Source organism: Piliocolobus tephrosceles, chromosome 3 (genome assembly GCF_002776525.5).
Source record: "Piliocolobus tephrosceles isolate RC106 chromosome 3, ASM277652v3, whole genome shotgun sequence".
NCBI lineage: Eukaryota > Metazoa > Chordata > Mammalia > Primates > Cercopithecidae > Piliocolobus > Piliocolobus tephrosceles.
In genome coordinates, this window is record NC_045436.1 from 74940487 (window position 1) to 74963934 (window position 23448).

A 23448-nucleotide genomic window follows, 5' to 3' on the forward strand; every position below is an offset into this window, starting at 1 on the left:
CCTCCTTCCTTCCTTCCTTCCTTCCTTCCTTCCTTCCTTCCTTCCTTCCTTCCTTCCTTCCTTCCTTCCTTTGTTTTTGAGATGGAGTCTCTCTGAGTCACCCAGGCTGGAGTGCAATGGCACGATTTCTGCACACTGCAACCTCCACCTCCCAGGTTCCAGTGATTCTCCCGACTCAGCCTCCGGAGTAGCTGGGATTACAGGCACATGCCATCATGCTCAGCTAATTTTTGTATTTTTGTAGAGACGGGGTTTTGCCATGTTGGCCAGGCTGGTCTTGAACTCCGACCTCAGGTGATCCGCCCACCTTGGCTTCCCACAGTGCTGGGATTACAGGCATGAGCCACTGTGCCCGGCCAGTCAGTAACATTTCTATACACCAATAACATCCAGGCTGAGAGTCAAATCAAGAACACACTCCCATTTACAATAGCCACAAAGAAAATGAAATACATAGGAATACAGCTAACCAAGGAGGTAAAAGACCTCTACAAGGAGAACTGCAAAACACTGCTGAAAGAAATCAGAAACAACGCAAATGGAGAAACATCCTATGCTTGTGGATTGGAAGATTTATTTTCAGTTTAGGTGTTCATGATAATTTCCTAGATGTTCTGATTCAGGCATGCAGTATAAAATAAGCACATCATGGGGCTGTGCATTAATCCTTTGAGTACATTACTGTTTAATAAGATAGTGTCCTAGTTCTTAGGAAGTACACTCTCGAAGTATTTGTAAGTGGATAGTGGCGTTACGTCTATAACTCTAAATGATCCAAAAAATAATACAGACATACACATAAGTAAACAAATACAAAATTTGAATACAAATATATATATGCATATTATATGTAACCATAGATAGAGAGAGGCATTGGGAACGCAAGATAATTTTATAAATGATGAAATGTTAACAATGAGAAATCTAGGTAAAGGGCACATTGGAATTCTTTTTTCTTATGGTTTTTTCTGTAAGAGTGAAATTATTTCAAAACAAGTAAAATCTTTGTTCACATTCATGGTAAAATAGAAATTACTGTTGCCTTTTAAAAAGAATATTTGATAATATGTGTGAAAATACTTAAAATATGTATCTTTTGAACTAACAAATCTACTTATGGGAGTCTTATTAAGGAAATAATCATTAGCATGTGCAAAGATGTATGTGTAAGAGTGTTTATTACAGAATTGTGTATGTTATGACAATCTTTAGAATCTCCTGAATATATGACAGAAGATTGACTTTCTAATTAGAATGATTTTATGTACAATACAATTTAGTCTTTAAAAGTCAGGTTGTAGCTGGAAGTAGTGGTACACACCTGTAATCCCAGCACTTTGGGAGGCTGAGGATCACTTGAGGCCACAAGTTTGAGACCAGCCCGGCCAACATGGTAAAACGCTATCTCTACTAAGCATACAAAAATAGGTGGGGCGTGGTGGCTCGCACCTCTAATCCCAGCTACTCAGGATGCTGAGGCACAGAATCGCTTGAACCCAGAAGACAGAGGTTGCAATGACTTGAGATTGTGCCAGTGCACTCCAGCCTGGGCCACAGAGGAAGACCCTGTATCCAAAAAAAAACAAAAACAAAAAAAAAAAAGGTCATGTTGCAATAATGAATAATTTCAAATAGGAGGACATTGAATGTTCCCAACACAAAGAAATGATAAGTGTTTGAGATGATGTATATGCTATCTGATCACTATTCATTATGTATGTATTAAAACATTATAATTATATGTCAATAGAAAAATATAAAAATCCTGTTGCAGAAAAAAATATTTGTTGTTCTGGAAAATGTTCACAGTATTATAAATGAGAACAACCTAGTTATAAATCAGCATATATTATATTTTGCTCATGAACATTTTTATTGAAATGATACTGTTAGCAGTAATTTTTCCTGAGCATTGAGGAGGTAGTGATTTTATTTTATTTTGGTTAGTTGGTCCTTTTCGGTTTTTCTTCATGTAACATATAATACTTCTGAATAAAAAAAGTTACCTTGGTTGGAATAAGGTTCCCAGCCAAAATATTTAGGTGGCCGTATAGTTAAAGGTATATAGTACAATTGGAAAACCTCTTGTCCACAGCATCCAAAGTCATAAGTTACAATACTACCTTTTAAAATTAAACAACAGTAATCACTCTCTCAAAGGTAAATGGTGCCTTTAATAAGAATGGTACTAATGATATTACTATATAAGTGTACCTGGTTTTAAGTCAGTTTCCTCAAAATATGTCTCAGAGATCACCTGTATAAAGTTTACCTGGGATGATTATTAAAAATAAAGTACTTTGAATGAAAATCTTTGGGGTTAAAGTCAGTTGAATATGCATTGTATGAAGCTAAGTCATTCTTATTTATATAAAATTTGAGGAATCTGATTTGTCAAGAACTAGAGTTAAAACAAAATGAGTAGTGTTTAATAATTTGTTGTATAAAAGTATCATACATTCTTTGGCTGGAACACATACATTCTTTTAAAATATGATTCAATTTAAGAAAAAGTATGGATTTTGAAGGACATCTTTGTTTAAAACAACGCACAACCATATATTCTCTATTTGGCAACATTTGAGGGGTCCACTTCCTTTTTATCCATTATAAGATGACTTTATGTACAACAAACTATGTTTTCTGTCCCATGAATTATATAGATATTTTTTAATACAAATTCATGGTATAGAGTACTCCAGAAACCACATGAGAAGAGCCTGGGAACCCATGAGCTGGGTCTGTAATAACGATGAACTGCCTGTTTCTCTTGTGGGTGCACAGATCCACTTACCTTTGTTCATGTTCTTTCTGTAGTTTTATCCTGTGTTGAGCCTGTGCCTTCCAGACAGGAAGAAATGTGTGCTCTTGATTAAGTGCCTAGATGAAGGATGATTCATGCTAGTCAAACTTACTTAATTTTTAGTATATGTGGGTTTTTTTAATTAATTGGTATATGAAAAGGATCTTTCACATCTTGTGCGTGATACCTAGCAAGTACCTTTAGGAAAGAGTTGCTTTCTTATTTTCGAGTAAAAATATTCTCTAGATTATGGCTCTTTTTCTTTTTAATTTCAGATTTTGTGGATGGACCTATACACCACAAGGCTTTACTTATATCTGTGACTGTCTGTAGTTTGCTCTTGGTCCTTATCATTTTATTCTGTTACTTCCGGTAAGTTTCTAAAATGTAGATGCAAAAAATTTTAATTTATAGTATCTTCTTTATACTAATATTCTACTGCTTTTGCCTGTTAGTGTTTCTCACCACAGCTTTCTCTATCCTAATTTGATCTTATATTTAACTGAAAATATCTGTTACTGTTGATAAATGTTTGTCCTAATGAAGTTACAATTAGCTGCCTATCTCATTCCTGCTTCAGAATTCAAAACTACGCAGATAAATATTTCATCCCTAGGGAAACTAGGGTAGTTAGAGAATTCAGAGACTGGTTGTTACTTAGGTTTGATTCCAAGCAGAGAAATGGCCATATTGAACTTAAGAGTTGCTCAAATTTCTTATTTTCTAAGCTGTAACATTTCTGATTATTAAAAGATTTTAAACTTAATTTATAGATTAATCATTAAAATAAGGTCATTTATTATATTAAATTTGATAATTCCCAATTATTTTTTAATGGCCTGTGAACTTATTTTCTAGATTGTGAAATATTAAGGACCTTGATATTTATGTCATTTGCCTTTTGATTAATTTATTACTCATTTGAGATACTCTTCAAATGGTCAGATAATTGATTCAAATAAATTCATTTCTAATTGAAAACTTAGTTATTGACAAAGTTTTTAAAGATTAAATTTATATTATTTCTTTAGATATGACCTAATATAAGAGAGTTAGCTATAATGTTTTTTGTACACCAAAAATTTACATATTTGATTAATTAGGGACTTTAGAAAAGATTTTAAGGAATAATATTGGAGCTATTTAGAAACACTAATAGAATGTAGTCTGCTTGGGTATATGCAATCTGAAAATAAAAGAAGAAAAATTGTAAATGCTTGAGACTGAGTAAAAATACGTAGTTTATTTAGTTTATTTTAAAAAATAGGTTAGCAAAACAGTAATGAGTTTTACTTGGGAAACCATAACTAAGAGTAAAAAATATGAAGCATTTAATGTATTATATTTAGGTGCTAAAATAAAACTGCTGTGATTACCATATTAGTTGCAATATTTTACTCCATCATTGCATTTCGTTATCTAAAATTATCTTCATCTATCCATCTTTAGGTATAAAAGACAAGAAACCAGACCTCGATACAGCATTGGGTTAGAACAGGATGAAACTTACATTCCTCCTGGAGAATCCCTGAGAGACTTAATTGAGCAGTCTCAGAGCTCAGGAAGTGGATCAGGCCTCCCTCTGCTGGTATGAGAAGAACATACCTTGAATTTAAAGGAAACGTTTTCTGAAAGAACTGTCAATGAATATGGGGTTTCACTTACTGATACAGATAGGGCACTGGACAAGGAGAAAGCTCTGTGCAGTCTGTTGGACATCTGATCTCAGCTGCAGGGCTTCCTGATAACATTTTGACATATTGAGAGTAAGGTGATTATTTTTTAATGTAGGTGTGTGGTTACAATCCAGACCCTCAGACATTCTGATAAAGAGCAGATTAGAAAACATTAAACATGGAACCATCTTCCCTCTGTTTTCCATAAGGATAGCATTACCGCACTTTGGCCTGGCTTTTGAAGGCTAAAATATTACAACCAACTGGCTTCTCAGTAGTTCTACAAGAAAGAAGGTTGCTTTTCAGCTGTGGGGTTTATGTTTCAGGGTAAAGTTCTGGCTTTTCCATTCAGGAGAAGCTTCATTTTTCTGATGGTCAGCACTGTCAACCTTGAAGAGAATATATGAGCAAATACAATTTGAAAATCAATAGTAATATACTTATTTTTTTCTAAAAGAGTTGTACAAATAGTAAAATCCCTTTTGGTATTAATGAATTAGATGCTCTCGGAATTGAAACTGAATTCTTCCAGTGTTTCTTGCCTTCAAACTCATCTTTCCCATTGCTGTGGAGTTCTCTCTTCAAAACCATTGATCTTACAATGTTATGTCCTGGATAAAATATGCTAATACCCAATACTGCCTGCAGGTCTCCTTTCCCAGCTTGGTATGTGTGGTGCATATACTTAACTTGCCTTCCTGACGTCTCCTCCCACCTCTCCCCGGTATGCTGCCTGGGCTCTAGCATCACCTTTGAGTAATTATTTCTCAAATACAACATATATCCATGTCTTTGCAAGTGTAATCTCTTTACTGGACATACCTCCAACTCATGGTTCAAGGTCTACCTCATATTGTTTACCTCTGTGACAACTTCTCAGTTACCCCAGACTAAGCCAGTCTATTTATCTTCTGTGGTAACACTTTCTTTTTAGCACTAATAATGGCCATTTAAACTAATGTTGTAATTGGTGGTAATGTTCTTGTGTCTTTTGGTGGAGTCTGTCCTCTTTGGGGATAGAGGTTACATTTTGTTCACTTTCTATCCCAAGTAGAGTGGCTGATTTATTAAAGGTGCTGTTCAATAATTTGTTATTAAAAAGCTTTCAGCTCCTATTTTTAATAGCTATAAAATACTATCTTGTTTCTATAATCTAGATACCAAAAAATAATATTTGGCTCACATTATATAGTGGTTGAGAGCATATATTCTCAAGCCAAATTGTCTGGTTCCAATCCTGGCCAGACGTTGGCCTGTAAAACTAAATCAAATTCTCGTTTAGTCCTCATAGCAACCCTGTAAGGTAGTACCAGAAATATCAGTATAACCCAGTGTTACCCATCAGGGGATACAGGTCCAGATAGGTCAACTAGCTAGTATATGGAGAAGCCAGAATTCAAACCCAGATGATCTGTGCTCTTAACATTAGTGAGATGTGAACTAAATGATGGTTAAATAAAACAAGAAAGTGCATTTGATGGGGGTAGGATGGGAAGGAGGGTTCTATAAAACTCAGTTCAATAAAGAAAAAGTCTCTATTACAGATTTATTTTCTGGTTTTAAGATTTGGTTATTAAGATAAACAATGCAGAAGTATATAGTTCTCTCTATATATATTGGTATGTGAGTGAATACCTCATCTTAACATTGATTTGTTACTAATTTTAATAACATAATGGGCAAATTAGTGCCTTAAATATAACCGCGTACTTGGACCTTGTGTTTACCAAATGACTTTATATGTGCCCTTTAATTTTGGATCTTTTCTTTTTCACAAAATATCCATTTTTTCCTTTTTTGAAAGGAAATAATATCATAGGGCTGTTGTAAGAATTAAGAGTGTGTGTGTGTGTGTGTGTTTTCTGTGTGTGTGTCTTCTCACAGTCCTGGAATAGTGATAATTCTTTATAACTCCTTATACATTCAGTTGTTCTCAGTGTACATGAAATACAGTGATCTTTTTCAAAGTACAGCTATAGGCCGGGCGCGGTGGCTCAAGCCTGTAATCCCAGCACTTTGGGAGGCCGAGACGGGCGGATCACGGGGTCAGGAGATCGAGACCATCCTGGCTAACACAGTGAAACCCCGTCTCTACTAAAAAATACAAAAACTAGCCGGACGAGGTGGCGGGCGCCTGTAGTCCCAGCTACTCGGGAGGCTGAGGCAGGAGAATGGCGTGAACCCGGGAGGCAGAGTCTGCAGCGAACCGAGATCCGGCCACTGCACTCCAGCCTGGGCAAGAGAGCGAGACTCCGCCTCAAAAAAAAGAAAGTACAGCTATAGTCATTGTATCTTCCAGGCAATTTATTTATACAATTAATCTAAGAAGTTGGTATCTAAGAATGTAATATAGAATTAAAGTTTAGGTATAGAAGGACCAGAAACATTTGCTAAATTGAATCAACCCAAATGTCCATCTGTGACAGACTGGATTAAGAAAATGTGGCACATATACACCATGGAATATTATGCAGCCATAAAAAAGGATGAGTTTGCGTCCTTTGTAGGGACATGGATGCAGCTGGAACCCATCATTCTTAGCAAACTATCACAAGAACAGAAAACCAAACACCGCATGTTCTCACTCATAGGTGGGAACTGAACAATGAGATCACTTGGACTCGGGAAGGGGAACATCACAAACCGGGGCCTATCATGGGGGGGGAGGGGGGAGGGATTGCATTGGGAGTTATACCTGATATAAATGACAAATTGATGGGTGCTGACGAGTTGATGGGTGCAGCACACCAACATGGTACAAGTATACATATGTAACAAACCTGCACGTTATGCACATGTCCCCTAGAACTTAAAGTATAATAATAAAAACAAAATAAAAATAAAAATAAAATGAATCAGTTAAAATTTTTTGAAGTTATATTTTTAGGTCCTTACATGTTATAATAGCTTACTTTCTATCTTTGGTATAAGTTGTTCCTATTCTATCGAGTATTGTCAATTCTCTCAAAACTTAAAGTATAAAATGTATTATTAGAAAAAAAGCAAATGCAAAAATGCTTATGTTAGGAAATACTCCATAGACTTACATGAGCAATGCTTTGTAAGATCTGTAAATTAGATATTTTTCTTTAAGAAATGTGGGAAGTTTCCACTCAAGCGAGTGATTTCCCTGTGTATGAATTTGGCTCCCAACTGCTTGGTGTCCACGTTGCTCCTGTTTCCTTGTTTCGGAATGGAGTACAGTGGACTCAACATGATGTCTCATGGCTCACTGGGCTCCTAAAGGGAGGACGACTGCATTACACATAAACTTACATGCTTATTTCCATCAAGCTTCAGTGGCTTCATGGTACATCAGCAGTTTTTTTCCCATAAAGTACGATATTTATAATCTTCATTATAAATAATATATAATATATTATGTCCCCCAAAAATGTTCATGTCCTAATCCCCAGGATTTTTCTTTTTTTTTTTTTTTTAGACAAGGTCTTGCTCTGTCACTCAGGCCGGAGTGCTGTGGTACAATTTTGACTCTTTACAGCCTTGACCTCCTAGACTCAAGCAATCCTCCCACCTCAGCCTCCCGAGGAGCTTGTCACTACAGGTGTGTGCTACCACACCTGGCTAATTTTCTTATTATTTGTAGAGATGAGTTTTTGCCATGTTGCCCAGGCTGGTCTTGAACTCCTGGACTCAAGGGATCCTCCCTCCACAACCTCCCAAAGCGCTGGGATTGCAGGCATGAGCTACTGTGCCTGGTCCTAATCCCTAGAATTTTGTGTTCTATGACAAGGGTGAGCAAAGGTTGCTGACGATAAGATGAGACCATTCTGGATTATCTGGGGTGGCCCAGTGTAACTGCATGGCTCTTAAAAGTACAAAAAGAACAAGTTTAAGTTTTTAATTGATGTAAAGTATATCTCTACAAAGAATACATTCCAGTTTTCTTATCAGGTGTTACAAGAGTTATATGCTAGATTCTTTATGTCCTCTAAATTATATAAATTGTAACAGATGCTTAGCCCTTTCAGTCTTGGAACCGTTGATATCAGAGTTCTTCAAATATTTTACAGTAAGTACAGATGGGATGAAGATCATATGTAAAGAGACATTTAAATTTAATGCCACTTAACTCGTATTTTCATTCTCTTTGTCTCTACTCCACTCTTTATAATATTGTTTACAGCTTTCTTAGAGCTTGGTAAATAATATTATCTCCAACTTGTTAGTTTCTCTCATTAACTTTTCTAATATGCTGTTTTGTCTACTGTTTTGTATTTTTTATTATGACAATTAACTGTTGCATTTCAAAAATGTAATCTCCAGTAATCTTTTCTTGCTTATTTTTTATTCCATCTTCATTTCATTTAGAGTTACTTGGCATTCTGTATCTCAAAATTCCAATATGTAATCTGAAGAGGTTAAATCTATTTGGGTTGTTTCCGTTGATTCTCATTTCTAACGGCTGTTTCTTTTTGTTCTGAAGAATTCATTCTCTAGAATCGTCTCTCATTCTCTCTGTTTCTTCTCTCCCTCCATTTTTTTTGTTCTCCTTTTTCCTCCCCATTCTTGGACATTTCCTTTATTTCCTTGGGAGCCCAGGAGTGCATTACAGTTTATTTCTTATGTTATACCCGTGATCAAGTTGTATGGTGGCAAGAGTTCCTTCAAAGTACTATTGTCCCACCATAGTCATGGAATGGAAAGTATTCTGCAAATGGTTTCCTCAAAAGAGCATTTGTATCGAGGAGCCTTGGCATGCTACCAACCCACTGCAAATTTAGTACCATTTGATGGCTCCTTGCTTAATGCTGAAGCCCTAGGTTCAGTTCCTCTGGTTTTAAAGGAGTCAGAGTTTAAACTCTGGATTCCAGTTCTGGTATTATTCTTTGCCCAGACAGCAACTTGGTTTATCGTTCCCTGCTCTGGTCTCAACTCCTTCCTTCCTTCCTTCCTTCCTTCCCTCCCTCCCTCCCTCCCTTACTTCTTCTTCCCTGCATATAGATTTCCTTTATTTCTGTGTGTGCCTAACAATGTATTACAATTTTGTTTTGTCGTATTTTATACATGATTGGGTGTATGGTCACAAGAGTCTCTTCAGAGTATGTAGTAGTCCATTATAACGGGGAAGTGCAAGTATTCTATTCTGCCAATTACTATGAACCCACTCAGGTTTTTTTCTCTGTGAAAATAATAATAGTAGAATAAAATATTTCATAATTTGGAAGCAGTATTTTGAACTTTCAGAATCCCTACTCAATCTCAAATATGTTTAAAAGAGTGTAACAGAAATTAATAAATAAATACAAATAAGTTGTCTAGGTAGAGAAAAATACTGGCTAAATATATTTTACATCCAGTAATTGTTTCTTCTCTGGAGAAAAAAAGATTAAACAAATCTGTAGTGCCATGAATACACTAACAGTGTGTTTTGGGATTTCACAGGTCCAAAGGACTATAGCTAAGCAGATTCAGATGGTGAAACAGATTGGAAAAGGTCGCTATGGGGAAGTTTGGATGGGAAAGTGGCGTGGCGAAAAGGTAGCTGTGAAAGTGTTCTTCACCACAGAGGAAGCCAGCTGGTTTAGAGAGACAGAAATATATCAGACAGTGTTGATGAGGCATGAAAACATTTTGGGTGAGTAAAAGTCTGTGTAGCTATGTTCAGGGTTTCCTAGCTTTCCTCTGTCTTTCTGTTAACATCTGCATGTTAACTCATCTGTCTAGACCCGTTGTGAAATGTACTGAAGTTTTCTTCTTGGCATGGGCCCAAGAACATCATAAGTTTCTAATGGGAGACCTCACAGGAGGAATGAATGACTAAGGCACTTCTGTGAGTAAGTGGTAGGCTGGAAATGGAATACTCTCAAATATGTTTTCTTCAGAAACAGGAAATGCAAGTGTAATACCAGAATTTCTTAGGGTTTCTTGGGAATTTGAAGGACCATATTTTTGTTTAAATGTTGAGAAAAGTTGTAGGAATCTTATCTGCGGGGTTTATTTGTATCAATAGTTTATATTGAAAATTGGTTTTATTTTCACAAGTTAGAAATGATCTGTCTGGATTGTTCAAGTAGAAAGAGAGTAAGCTAATCAGTGGGGTATATTCCTTAATTCAAGAATTCAAGACCCTGTTTTGCAAACAATGTCTTATGTGTAACTATAATACCATAAAGTAGTTTAGATAACATAGTAGTTTATAATACCATAAAGTAGTTTAAACATCAACTACTGATGAGGAAGGGACCATATTTTCAGATGTAAACTCTTAATCTTTCTCTACGCCTATAATTTTTTTTTTTTTTGAGATAAAGTCTTGCTCTGTCACCCAGGCTGGAGTGCAGTGGTGTGATCTCTGCTCACTGTAACCTCCGCCTCCCAGGTTAATCGCTAAGTGATTCTTCTGCTTAGCCTCCTGAGTAGCTGGGATCACAGGCACACGCCATGCCCGGCTAATTTTTGTATTCTTTAGTAGAGATGGGGTTTCACCATGTTAGCCAGAGTGGTCTTGAACTCCTGACCTCGAGTGATCCACCCGCCATGGCCTCACAATGTGCTTGGATTACAGGTGTGAGTCACTGTGCCCAGGCTTACTTGTACAATTTTGATTGCCTCTTATTGGTATTAGTCATTTAATGTCATCATAGGCATAGTCAAGAAATTGAATGAAATGCTAAACAAAAATTACCTGTGACAAAGAATGATGTTTGAGAATATGAGTTATTCCTGATACTATTCGGAAAAACACTAAACCTTTTCATCTTTTTTCCTTTTAGGTTTCATTGCTGCAGATATCAAAGGGACGGGGTCCTGGACCCAGTTGTACCTAATCACAGACTATCATGAAAATGGTTCCCTTTATGATTATCTGAAGTCCACCACCCTAGACACTAAATCAATGCTGAAGTTAGCCTACTCTTCTGTCAGTGGCTTATGTCACTTACACACAGAAATCTTTAGCACTCAAGGCAAACCAGCAATTGCCCATCGAGATCTGAAAAGTAAAAACATTCTGGTAAAGAAAAATGGAACTTGCTGTATTGCTGACCTGGGCCTGGCTGTTAAATTTATTAGGTTAGTATGAAAGTGAACAAATACATGTTTTATGACTCTTTTCTGTTACTTTTTATTTTGTAGCACAGTGCTTCTAGGATATTTAGTAGAAGAGGAATATTATTAATTTTGACATTTGAGGTGGGGAACCACCAAACATTTTATTAGCAACAAACACAGCATATTTGAGTCTGTTCTATTATTTCTATGCTCATCAGAGACATTGCTTAGAGACTGTTCACATTAGGTTTGCAGCTGTCATTAAGTTATGTAGAAAAGAGGTAGCTAATACCTGGGAATATGTAGTCAGAATTCTGTGTAACATTTGTAAGTAGGAAAAAGTTTTGGGGAAAATTTACAGATTATGTATGGGTAAAGACTTTTTTATATGGTATAGGAAAGATAACTTGCATAGGTGTTTTATGAGAAATGTTAGAAACTAATAAACAAAACCCAGCTGTTATTCAGTACCGTTATCCTGTACCTGAAACAGTGAATTTAACATCTGTGCCCATAAACCAGAGTGTGTTGTAAAACAGTGGTTTTCAGACCCCTAGGGCTGCTTGGGTCACATCAGTACCTTCTGCACACTAGGGAGGGGAGATGATAGTAGGGACTCTATTTTGCTTACTCTCACTTTAATCAGAGAGGCTCCTTCCATCTCACAGATGATTTAATTAGAATAAATGGTTTCTCTGGAAAACAAAGCAAACAAAATGAGCTTGCAAACCACCAATGTAGAGAAATCATCATATAACTACCTTTTAAAGAACTCAGTTTAGGCTCAGCCATTATTAAATTGTTGGATCATCTTGTGGATTTTCTAAGTAAGACTCTGTAATACATGGAGAAGAGCACAAAGAAAAAGCCATGGAGATTATTAAAAGTTTGGAAGGTAAAATTGACAAAAAAAGACAATGGATTGGTATTTTCGGCCAGAAGTAAAGGCTGAGATGTGATTTAATAATGTACCCTGAATATATTCAGGTCTTCACCATGTAAAGGATGGGAAATTGAAGTTCTTGATCTTTAAAAACAAAGCAAGAGGAAATGATTTGGGCTATAGATTTAAGTTAGAAATATGAATCTCCTGCCAATAAAGATTATTAAATCCTTTCTCCCTTCTGATTTTTTTTCCTCTGACCTACAACCCTTTTCAAGTCTCCTATAAAAAAAATTCCCACAATGCTTCTTAAATTACCAGCCTCTCTCTCCTTCTCTCCCATGTTAAATGTCTCCCAAGAGTTCCAAAAGATCATCTGCTTCTAAAACCCAGCAATTTGTAATAGTCTTGTAATTCAGCTTCTGTTTCGTTCTCTCTGGACACTGCTTTATTCAGAGACACCACTGGGCTTGGACACCAGAGGCCTTCTCTATTGCCATCACCTTATCCATAGTGTCCAAACCTTTCTTTCTCTTGTTTTCTTGGAGTATCTCTGTACTCGTTTCCCCTTTCTCTCTCTCCACTGGCTCTGATCTCTTTTTACCTCTTAATGTATTTTTCTACTGCTAGATTTCCTGCTGTATCTGCATTTGCTTCCTAATTCCCAATTTTGGCTGATCCATTCTTAAATATTAGGTATCTGACATCATCTTTTGTTCCCTAACTTTTGGTTTGCTCAAGTGAATGAATTTTCTCTCCACAATATTCCCATTTTTACTGGGCCAGTGTGGGCCTTCTGTGCAATTTTTCTAGATTCTGGGGTGAAGCATTTTGAGTTACTTTCTTTGTCTCTCCTATTTCCAGTTTTTGTACATGCTGCCACTGGATTTATTTTCTTGAAGCCTAATTTTGGGCATCAAAATAATTTCATAGTTCCCCATGGCTTCCTGTGAAAATGCAGTTAGAGTCCCGTGGTGCAGTAGACTCTTTTCTGACCCTGGGCTGTTCTTCTGCCCTATTTCCACCACACTCCTTATCTTTGGCAAGATTTATTCTGAAGACTTCACACTTCTCATACCATCAAGTGTTTATAACATGCTTTTATCATTACCCGAACACCCATATCCCCTTCTCTATCTAGATCACAACTACTGATCTTCACAGTTTCTTCCTTTGAGACATCTTTTTAAATTTTGATATTTTAGACAAAGTCTTGCTCTGTCACACAGACTGGAGTGCAGTGGCACTATCACAACTCACTGCAGCCTTGGCCTTCCAGGCCCAGCAGTCCTCCCACCTCAGCCTCCCAAGTAGCTGGAACTTCAGGCACGTGCCACCATGCCTGGCTAATTTTTTTTTTTTTTAATAGATGGGATCTCACTATGTTGCCAGGCTGGCCTCAAACTCCTGAACTCAAGTGATGATCTTCCTGTATCAGCCTCCCAAAATGCTGGGATTATAGGAATGAGCCACCATGCCTGGCCCACCTGCTGTTTATTATTATTATTATTATACTTTAAGTCCTAGGGTACATGTGCACAACGTGCATGTGTGTTACATATGTATACATGTGCCATGTTGATATGCTGCACCCATTAACTTGTCATTTATATTAGGCATATCTCCAAATGCTATCCCTCCTCCTTCCCCCCACCACACCACAGGCCCTGGTGTGTGATGTTCCCCACCCTGTGTCCAAGTGTTCTCGTTGTTCAGTTCTCACCTATGAGTGAGAACATGCAGTGTTTGGTTTTCTCTCTTTGCAATAGTTTGCTCAGAATGATGGTTTCCAGCTTCATCTGTTTCCCTACAAAGGACATGAACTCATCCTTTTTTATGGCTGCATAGTATTCCATGGTGTATATGTGCCACATTTTCTTAATCCAGTCTATCATTGATGGACATTTGGGTTGGTTCCAAGTCTTTGCGATTGTGAATAGTGCCACAATAAATATGCGTGTGCAGGTGTATTTATAGCAGCATGATTTATAATCCTTTGGGTATGTACTCAGTAATGGGATGGCTGGGTCAAATGGTATTTCTGGTTCTAGATCCTTGAGGAATCGCCACACTGTCTTCCACAATGGTTGAACTAGTTTACACTCCCACCAACAGTGTAAAAGTGTTCCGATTTCTCCACATCCTCTCCAGCACCTGTTGCTTCCTGACTTTTTAGTGATCACCATTCTAACTGGTGTGAGATGATATCTCATTGTGGTTTTGATTTGCATTTCTCTGATGGCCAGTGATGATGAGCATTTTTTCATGTGTCTGTTGGCTGCATAAATGTCTTCTTTTGAGAAGTGTCTGTTCATATCCTTTGCCCACTTTTTGATGGGATTGTTTAAGTTCTTTGTAGATTCTGGTTATTAACCCTTTGTCAGATGGGTAGATTGTAAAAATTCTCTCCCATTCTGTAGGTTGCCTGTTTGCTCTGATGGTAGTTTCTTTTGCTGTACAGAAGCTCTTTAGTTTAATTAGATCCCATTTGTCAATTTTGGCTTCTGTTGCCATTGTGTTTGGTGTTTTAGTCATGAAGTCCTTGCCCATGCCTATGTCCTGAATGGTATTGCCTAGGTTTTCTTCTAGGGTTTTTATGGTTTTAGGTCTAACATTTAAGTCTCTAATCCATCTTGAATTAATTTTGGTATAAGGTGTAAGGAAGGGATCCAGTTTCAGCTTTGTACTTATGGCTAGCCAGTTTTCCCAGCACCATTTATTAAATAGGGAATCCTTTCCCCATTTCTTGTTTTTGTCAGGTTTGTCAAAGACAGATGGTTGTAGATGTGTGGTATTATCTCTGAGGGCTCTGTTTTGTTCCATTGGTCTATATCTCTGTTTTGGTACCAGGACCATACTGTTTTGTAGTATAGTTTGAAGTCAGGTAGCGTGATGCCTCCAGGTTTGTTCTTTTGACATAAGATTGTCTTGGCAATGCGGGCTCTTATTTGGTTCCACATGGACTTTAAAGTAGTTTTTTTCCAATTCTGTGAAGAGAGTCAGTGGTAGCTTGATGGGGATGGCATTGAATCTATAAATTACCTTGGGCAGTATGGCCATTTTCACGATACTGATTCTTCCTATCCATGAGCATGGAATGTTCTTCCGTTTGTTTGTGCCCTCTTTTATTTTGTTGAGCAGTGGTTTGTAGTTCTCCTTGAAGAGGTCCTTCACATCCCTTTTAAGTTGGAGTGAATGGGAGTTCACTCATGCTTTGGCTCTCTGTTTGTCTGTTAGTGGTGTATAGGAATGCTTGTGGTTTTTGCACATTGACTTTGTATCCTGAGACTTTGCTGAAGTTGCTTATCAGCTTAAGGAGATTTTGGGCTGAGACAATGGGGTTTTCTAAATATACAATCATGTCATCTGCAAACAGGGACGATTTAACTTCTTCTTTTCTTAATTGAATACCTTTTATTTCTTTCTCCTGCCTGATTGCCTTGGCCAGAACTTCCAACACTATGTTGAATAGGAGTGGAGAGAGATGGCATCCCTGTCTTGTGCCAGTTTTCAAAGGGAATGCTTCCAGTTTTACCCATTCAGTATGATATTGGCTGTGGGTTTGTCATAAATAGCTCTTATTATTTAGAGATACGTCCCATCAATACCTAATTTATTTAGAGTTTTTAGCATGAAGTGCTGTTGGATTTTGTTGAAGGCCTTTTCTGATCTATTGAGATAATCAGGTATTTTTTTTTGGTCTTTGGTTCTGTTTATATGATGGATTACATTTATTGATTTGCATATGTTGAGCCAGCCTTGCATCCCAGGGATGAAACCAACTTGTTTGTGGTGGATAAGCTTTTTGATGTGCTGCTGGATTTGATTTGCCAGTATTTTACTGAGGATTTTGCATTGATGTTCATCAGGGATATTGGTCTAAAATTCTCTTTTTATGTCGTGTCTCTGGCAGGCTTTGGTATCAGGATAATGGTGGCCTCATAAAATGAGTTGGGGAGTATTCGCTCTTTTTCTATTGATTGGAATAGTTTCAGAAGGAATGGTACCAGCTCCTCTTTGTACCTCTGGTAGAATTTGGCTGTGAATCCATCTGGTCCTGGACTTTTTTTGGTTGGTAGGCTATTAATTATTGCCTCAATTTCAGAGCCTGTTACTGGTCTATTCAGGAATTCAGCTTCTTCCTGGTTTAGTCTTGGGAAGGTGTATGTGTCCAGGAATTTATCTATTTCTTCTAGATTTTCTAGTTTATTTGCATAGAGGTGTTTATAATATTCTCTGATGGTAGTTTGTATTTCTGTGGGGTTGGTGGTGATATCCCCTTTATCATTTTTTATTGCATCTACTTGATTCTTCTCTCTTTTCTTCTTTATTAGTCTTGCTAGCGGTCTGTCAATTTTGTTGATAGTTTCAAAAAGCCAGCTCCTGGATTCATTGATTTTTTGAAGGGTTTTTTGTGTCTCTATCTCCTTCAGTTCTGCTCTGATCTTAGTTATTTCTTGCCTTCTGCTAGCTTCTGAATGTGTTTGCTCTTGCTTCTCTAGTTCTTTTAATTGTGATGTTAGAGTGTCAATTTTAAATCTTTCCTGCTTTCTCTTGTGGGCACTTATTGCTATAAATTTCCCTCTACACACTGCTTTAAATGTGTCCTAGAGATTCTGGTATGTTGTGTCTTTGTTCTCATTGGTTTCAAAGAACATCTTTATTTCTGCCTTCGTTTCATTATGTACACAGTAGTCATTCAGGAGCAGGTTGTTCAGTTTCCATGTAGTTGAGTGGTTTTGAGTGAGTTTCTTAACTCTGAGTTCTAGTTTGATTGCACTGTGGTCTGAGGATAGTTTGTTATAATTTCTGTTCTTGTACATTTGCTGAGGAGTACTTTACTTCCAACTATGTGGTCAATTTTGGAATAAGTGTGATGTGGTACTGAGAAGAATGTATATTCTATTCATTTGGGGTGGAGAGTTCAGTAGATGTCTGTTAGGTCCACTTGGTGCAGAGCTGAGTTCAATTCTGGATATCCTTGTTAACTTTCTGTCTCATTGATCTGTCTAATGTTGACAATGGGGTATTAAAATCTCCCATTATTATTGTGTGGGAGTCTGAGTCTCTTTGTAGATCTCTAAGGATTTGCTTTATGAATCTGGGTGCTCCTGTATTGGGTACATATATATTTAGGATAGTTAGCTCTTCTTGTTGAATTGATCCCTTTACCATTATGTAATGGCCTTCTTTGTCTCTTTTGATCTTTGTTGATTGAAAGTCTGTTTTATCAGAGACTAGGATCGCAACCCCTGCTTTTTTTTTGTTTTCCATTTGCTTGGTAGATCTTCCTCTATCCCTTTATTTTGAGCCTATGTGTGTCTCTGCACGTGAGATGGGTCTCCTGAATACAGCACTCTGATGGGTCTTGACTCTTTATCCAATTTGCCAATCTGCATCTTTTAATTGGAGCATTCAGCCCATTTACATTTAAGGTTAATATTGTTGTGTGTGAGTTTGAGCCTGTCATTATGATGTTAGCTGGTTATTTTTTTTTTGTTAGTTGATGCAGTTTCTTCTTAGCATCGATGTTCTTCACAATTTGGCATGTTTTTGCAATGGCTGATATGGCTTGTTCCTTTCCATGTATATTGCTTCCTTCAGGAGCTCTTGTAAGGTGGGCCTGGTGGTGACAAAATCTCTCAGCATTTGCTTGTCTGTAAAGGATTTTATTTCTCCTTCACTTATGAACATTAGTTTGGCTGGATATGAAATTCTGGGTTGAAAATTCTTTTCTTTAAGAATGTTGAATATTTCCCCCACACTCTTCTGGCTTGTAGAGTTTCTACCAAGAGATCCACTGTTAGTCTGATTCACTTCCCTTTGCAGGTAACCTGACCTTTCTCTTTGGCTGCCCTTAACATTTTTTCCTTCATTTCAACTTTGGTGAATTTGACAATTACGTGTCTTGGAGTTGCTCTTCTCGAGGAGTATCTTTGTGGTGTTCTCTGTATTTCCTGAATTTGAACATTGGCCTGCCTTGCTAGGTTGGGGAAGCTCTCCTGGATAATTTCCTGAAGACTGTTTTCCCATTTGATTCCATTCTCCCCGTCACTGTCAGGTACACCAATCAGATGTAGATTTGGTCTTTTCACATAGTCCCATGTGTCTTGGAGGCTTTGTTTGTTTCTTTTTACTCTTTTTTCTCGAAACTTCTCTTCTTGCTTCATTTCATTCATTTGATCTTCCGTCACTGATACTCTTTCTTTCACTTGATCAAATTGGCTACTGAGGCTTGTGCATGCATCACATAGTTCTCCTGCCATGGTTTTCAGCTCCATCAGGTCATTTAAGGTCTTCTCTGCACTGTTTATTCTAGTTAGTCATTCATCTAATCTTTCTTCAAGGTTTTTAGCTTCTTTGTGATAGGTTCCAACATCCTCCTTTAGCTCAGAGAAGTTTGTTATTACCGATCATCTGAAGCCTTCTTCTCTCAACTCGTCAAAGTCATTCTCTGTCCAGCTTTGTTCCTTTGCTGATGAGGAGCTGTGTTCCCTTGGAGGAGAAGAAGTGCTCTTATTTTTATAATTTTCAGCTTTTCTGCTCTGGTTTCTCCCCATCTTTGTGGTTTTATCTACCTTTGTTCTTTGTTGATGGTGATGTACAGATGGGGTTTTGGTGTGGATGTCCTTTTTGTTTGTTAGTTTTCCTCCTAACAGTCAGGACCCTCAGCTGCAGGTCTGTTGGGAGTTTGCTGGAGGTCCACTCCAGACCCTGTCTGCCTGGGTATCACCAGCGGAGGCTGCAGAACAGCAAATATTGCAGAATAGCAAATGTTTCTGCCTGATCCTTACTCTGGAAGCTTCGTCTCAGAGGGGCACCCAGCTGTATGAGGTGTCAGTCGGCCCCTACTGGGAGGTGCCTCCCAGTTAGGCTGCCCAGGGGTCAGGGACCCACTTGAGGAGGCAGTCTGTCCATTCTCAGATCTCAAAGTCTGCTGGGAGAACCACTACTCTCTTCAAAGCTGTCAGACAGGGATGTTTAAGTCTGCAGAAGTTTCTGCTGCCTTTTGTTCAGCTATGCCCTGCCCCCAGAGGTGGAGTCTACAGAGGCAGGCAGGCCTCCTTGAGCTGCGGTGGGCTCTACCCAGTTCGAGCTTCCCAGCTGCTTTGTTTACCTACTCAAGCCTCAGCAATGGCGGATGCCCCTCCCCCAGCCTAGCTGCTGCCTTGCAGTTGGATCTCAGACTGCTGTGCTAACAATGAGTGAGGCTCTGTGGGCATGGGACCCTCTGAGCCAGGCATGGGATATAATCTCCTGGTGGGCCATTTGCTAAGACCGTTGGAAAAGCACAGTATTAGGGTGGGAGTGTCCCGATTTTCCAGGTACTGTCTGTCAAAGCTTCCCTTGGCTAGGAAAGGGAATTCCCCAACCCCTTGCACTTCCTGGGTGAGGTTATGCCTCACCTTCCTTCGGCTCACACTCCATGGGCTGCATGCACTGTCAGACAAGCCCCAGTGAGATGAACCCGGTACCTAAGTTGGAAATGCAGAAATCACCCGTCTTCTGCGTCGCTCATGGTGGGAGCTATAGACTGGAGCTCTTCCTATTCGGCCATCTTGGAATCTCCCCAGCTGCTGTTTTTAGTCTCCGTTCTTGTGTCTTCTAATATAACTCTGTGCTTATTATCATGAAATGTCTTGCCTGTTACATAGTCATCATTGACTTATTTATTTGTCATTCCCAATGGAAAGTAAGCACCTTGAAAGTAGATAACGTGCATTTTTCAGATTTGCATTTCTAGTGCCTTTCCCTGGTTCTTATTACTTAACGTTTAATGGATAAATGGTTCCATATGGAACACAGGATGAAGAAAAAACTTTTTTCCTAACACCAGAGATCCTACACATTCTGGCCGAAATCCACCTTTCTAATCTTATGTTCTACAAACTCTCAAATTTGTATGCTTTCTTTTGCAAAACTGAGCTACTTGCCTTTTCTCCTTATATACCCCATGTTTGCTGTTGCCTTGCTTTTGATGGCACAGTCCGTGGGTTGGAAAGTCCCTGTTTTTCCATGTATCTTAATCCAGTCCCAGAATCACCTCTAAGTCACTTGATTCATCCCTCAGCTGAGAATAATGACAGCATCTTCTGTACTACTGTTGTAATTTCCTGGTCCTTGTCTGCTTGGTATTACAGTTATTTTGGGACATGCCTCATCTCTCTTACCAGTGATGGGGCATCTTGAGAGCAGGATCCTTGCCAACTTAATTAATATATTTCCCATTTAACATGACATAGTGAGTTACCCATTAGAGGTAGTCTAACATTGTTGTGAATCAATAAATGTAGGCAATAGCAAAGTAACTGAGACTCATCTCCTTTATAGACCTTAAAACAAAAAAGGAAAGTGAGTATCTATTATATTATAGAAACTTAGTTCTGCTTAATGGAAGGAGAATGAACTGAATGACCTCTCAAATTTCATATAAACCCTGATTCTAGGAAGTGGAGGGACTATTTTAAGGGATAATTCAGAGATTTATTTGGCATATATTAACTACTTCATCAAGAGATGAAGAGATGAAGATGATAGCTCAGATGTTGGCTGTGCAGACTCCTATGGCCATAGCCTAGCTGTGTGGGGCCGTTTAGCTTTCTGGGCCTCAGCGTCATCTTCTATTACATGCAGGTTACATTTGATCATTTCAGAGGTGCTTTTTCTAGTTTTATTTTCTGTGTTTCAAAGTTTGCTCTTCTCAGCTTTTGAGCCTATTTTTTTAAAACTTGCTTAACGTGTTTCTTTAGTTTCTACTCTTTTTTTCACTGTTTTATATTGTATTTTTGCACATACGCATGGATATTTAGACTTTAATTACAAGTAGAGTCACAGCTTACCCTGTGCTGAGTTCTCTGACTTCATATGAGAACTTCCTGTGAGATGGTCTCTGTGTAGTGGTAAGTGTTCTCTTAGGCTTTTCAGTCATTTCTGAAAGGCTCCCAGGGAAGTCAAGAGCCACAGAGAGGGAGCAGACTATGCTTTAGAGGTTTCCTGCTCATATAAATTTTAAAATTCTGTGTTGGTTTCTTCATGCATTCTCTTGACAGTGACATAAGTGCTGATGCATTTCCTGATCAGCAGAAATTTAATCCAGGTGATGTGCTGGTGGACATCACCATTCCCCCCAGTCTCTACTGGGAGGAGAAAACAGTGACACATGAATTGCCTTGAAGAAACTTAACAAAGCTTTTCACTTTTCACTCTGAAGAATTCAGCAACTCCTCTGAGACTTCAGTGTTAGAATAAAATATTTTCATATGGGAAAAATAAATCCTGGCTTAGGGCTCTCAAGTATTAAATTTAAATAGAAAACCTGCAGTGAAGACTAGGCTGTCACACTGATGTCCAGTGGCTGATGGTCAAATTATCCAAGTGCAAAAGAGAGAGGATAGCTTAGTTCAGAGGGTACTGAATTTCTTGAGTCTTGCTGATGTGATTATTTTTAGTGCTGCTTTTGGTTTGCATTTTAAAAATGATGTGGCTAAATGACTCACCAAAGTCATAAAACTAAGCTCATTCGTGGCATAGTGAACACTCCCAGTCAAGGTTTCTGCAGCCATACCCACCTTATGTTGAAGACTTTTTAGTCCTAAAGTCCTGTTTCTAAGATACCCTGAGATTTCTTGGGATTTTATCATAGCAGCATTGAACCTTGATGAAAGTTGCTGCGGAAAACTCCCCTTACTGGTGAACATCTGCCGCAGAGTTCAGTTCCACAAGTCAGTTCCTCAGCTATCTCCAGGATGCCACAGGAAACCCACAGGGATGTGCACAGCCCATTCTTCCGTAGACACTTGAGAATCTTTTATGCTTTTGGGAAATCAAAATCATCTTGCTGAGAGAGGATTTAACATCCTGTAGTATATATAATGTGTAGCTGATTTCAGGCATCACTTTCAAACCACAAGCAAACCCATGGCCTCCTTCACATGTATTCTCATTTCTCCTTTGTTTCACACATTCTTTAAAGTACAGTTCTTATTTCATAAGAAGCTTTTTAGATTTGTTAAGGTATACAATGTTTGCTTCTCTTTTCTTTCTCCTGTCTATTACTTTTTTTTTTTTTTTATCTCCCTGCTCCCTCTCTCTCCCTTTCCTCTCTCTGTTTTAGGCATCAGCACCATCCAGCAGGAGGACCACCTGCATGTGCCCAAAGGCTCAAAGAGGTAGAGCCACCTTGTTGGAGCTAGCAACTCTGTCCCTGCACTCGCCTCTCATTGCCACAGCGGGCTGTGCTTAGGACTTTCATGAGACTCTTACTTCAGTTTATGGTACAGTGGGGAAGGTGCCCTGTGCTCAGTCAAGCAGTGGGGGCTCTTGTTTTTTTAACATAACACTTTTAGCCAGATTTTCTGGGTTTAGGTTTATAACTAAAAGGCTTAACTAACATGAAAAACATTTAATATATTATGAGACTAAAGAGATACTATATTTTAAAAATAACTTCCCCCTTACTCCTTGCCACCAAAACAAAAATCTTTTGACTGCCCTCATTTAATGCAAGATAGTCAAGAGCTTCAGGCATGCACTGTTCCCTGAGTCCACTGGGGTGCTCATGTTTCATTCTCCAACCTGTTCAGGATCCCAGCTGAAGGCTCCACTTTCAGCCTTTCTGCATGCACAGGCAGCCCCATGACTTCCCTCCCACAGTTACACTAACACCTGCAGTACGCACATGCCATACCAGGCAGCAGTGCTGTGCTAAGGGGCACGCCAGGGGCAGTACACCAGGCACAGGCAGGAAGGGAGTACACCGTCAATAATAAAACTGATTAAAATCCTACTTTTATTGTCACCGTGTGCCACAATTCTAAACAATGTCAGTGGTTGAAATGTGTCTTCTGGCAGGGTGAGTGGCTCCCATCACCCCCCTGCTTGGTATGTCCCTCCCTGGCACCTTCAGAGGAGAAGAGGAAAATCTTAGTTTTGTGTGTCTTTTAATTTTCTTGTCTCTCTCTCTCTCAAAGTCTTTCCCTTTGCTCCCCTTCCCTACCCTCAAAACCATAGCCTTCAGAACTCTCTTTGTTTATGTCTTCCCTGGGGTAGAAGAGCCACTTGGAGTGTCCACA

General features: G+C 38.5%; 1 protein-coding gene across 7 annotated transcripts in view; it reads left to right on the plus strand.

Moving 5' to 3' along the window:
• The window catches only part of BMPR1B (bone morphogenetic protein receptor type 1B), a 241724-nt gene that overhangs the window by 204149 nt on the left and 14127 nt on the right, over positions 1-23448 (plus strand). For all 7 annotated transcript variants that reach the window (XM_023193324.1, XM_023193322.1, XM_023193326.1 and 4 more), the window contains 4 exons: positions 3079-3175; positions 4253-4391; positions 9886-10078; positions 11217-11514. In XM_023193324.1, the coding sequence (XP_023049092.1) occupies positions 3079-3175; positions 4253-4391; positions 9886-10078; positions 11217-11514 (727 nt within the window). The remainder of the gene's footprint in view (positions 1-3078; positions 3176-4252; positions 4392-9885; positions 10079-11216; positions 11515-23448) is intronic.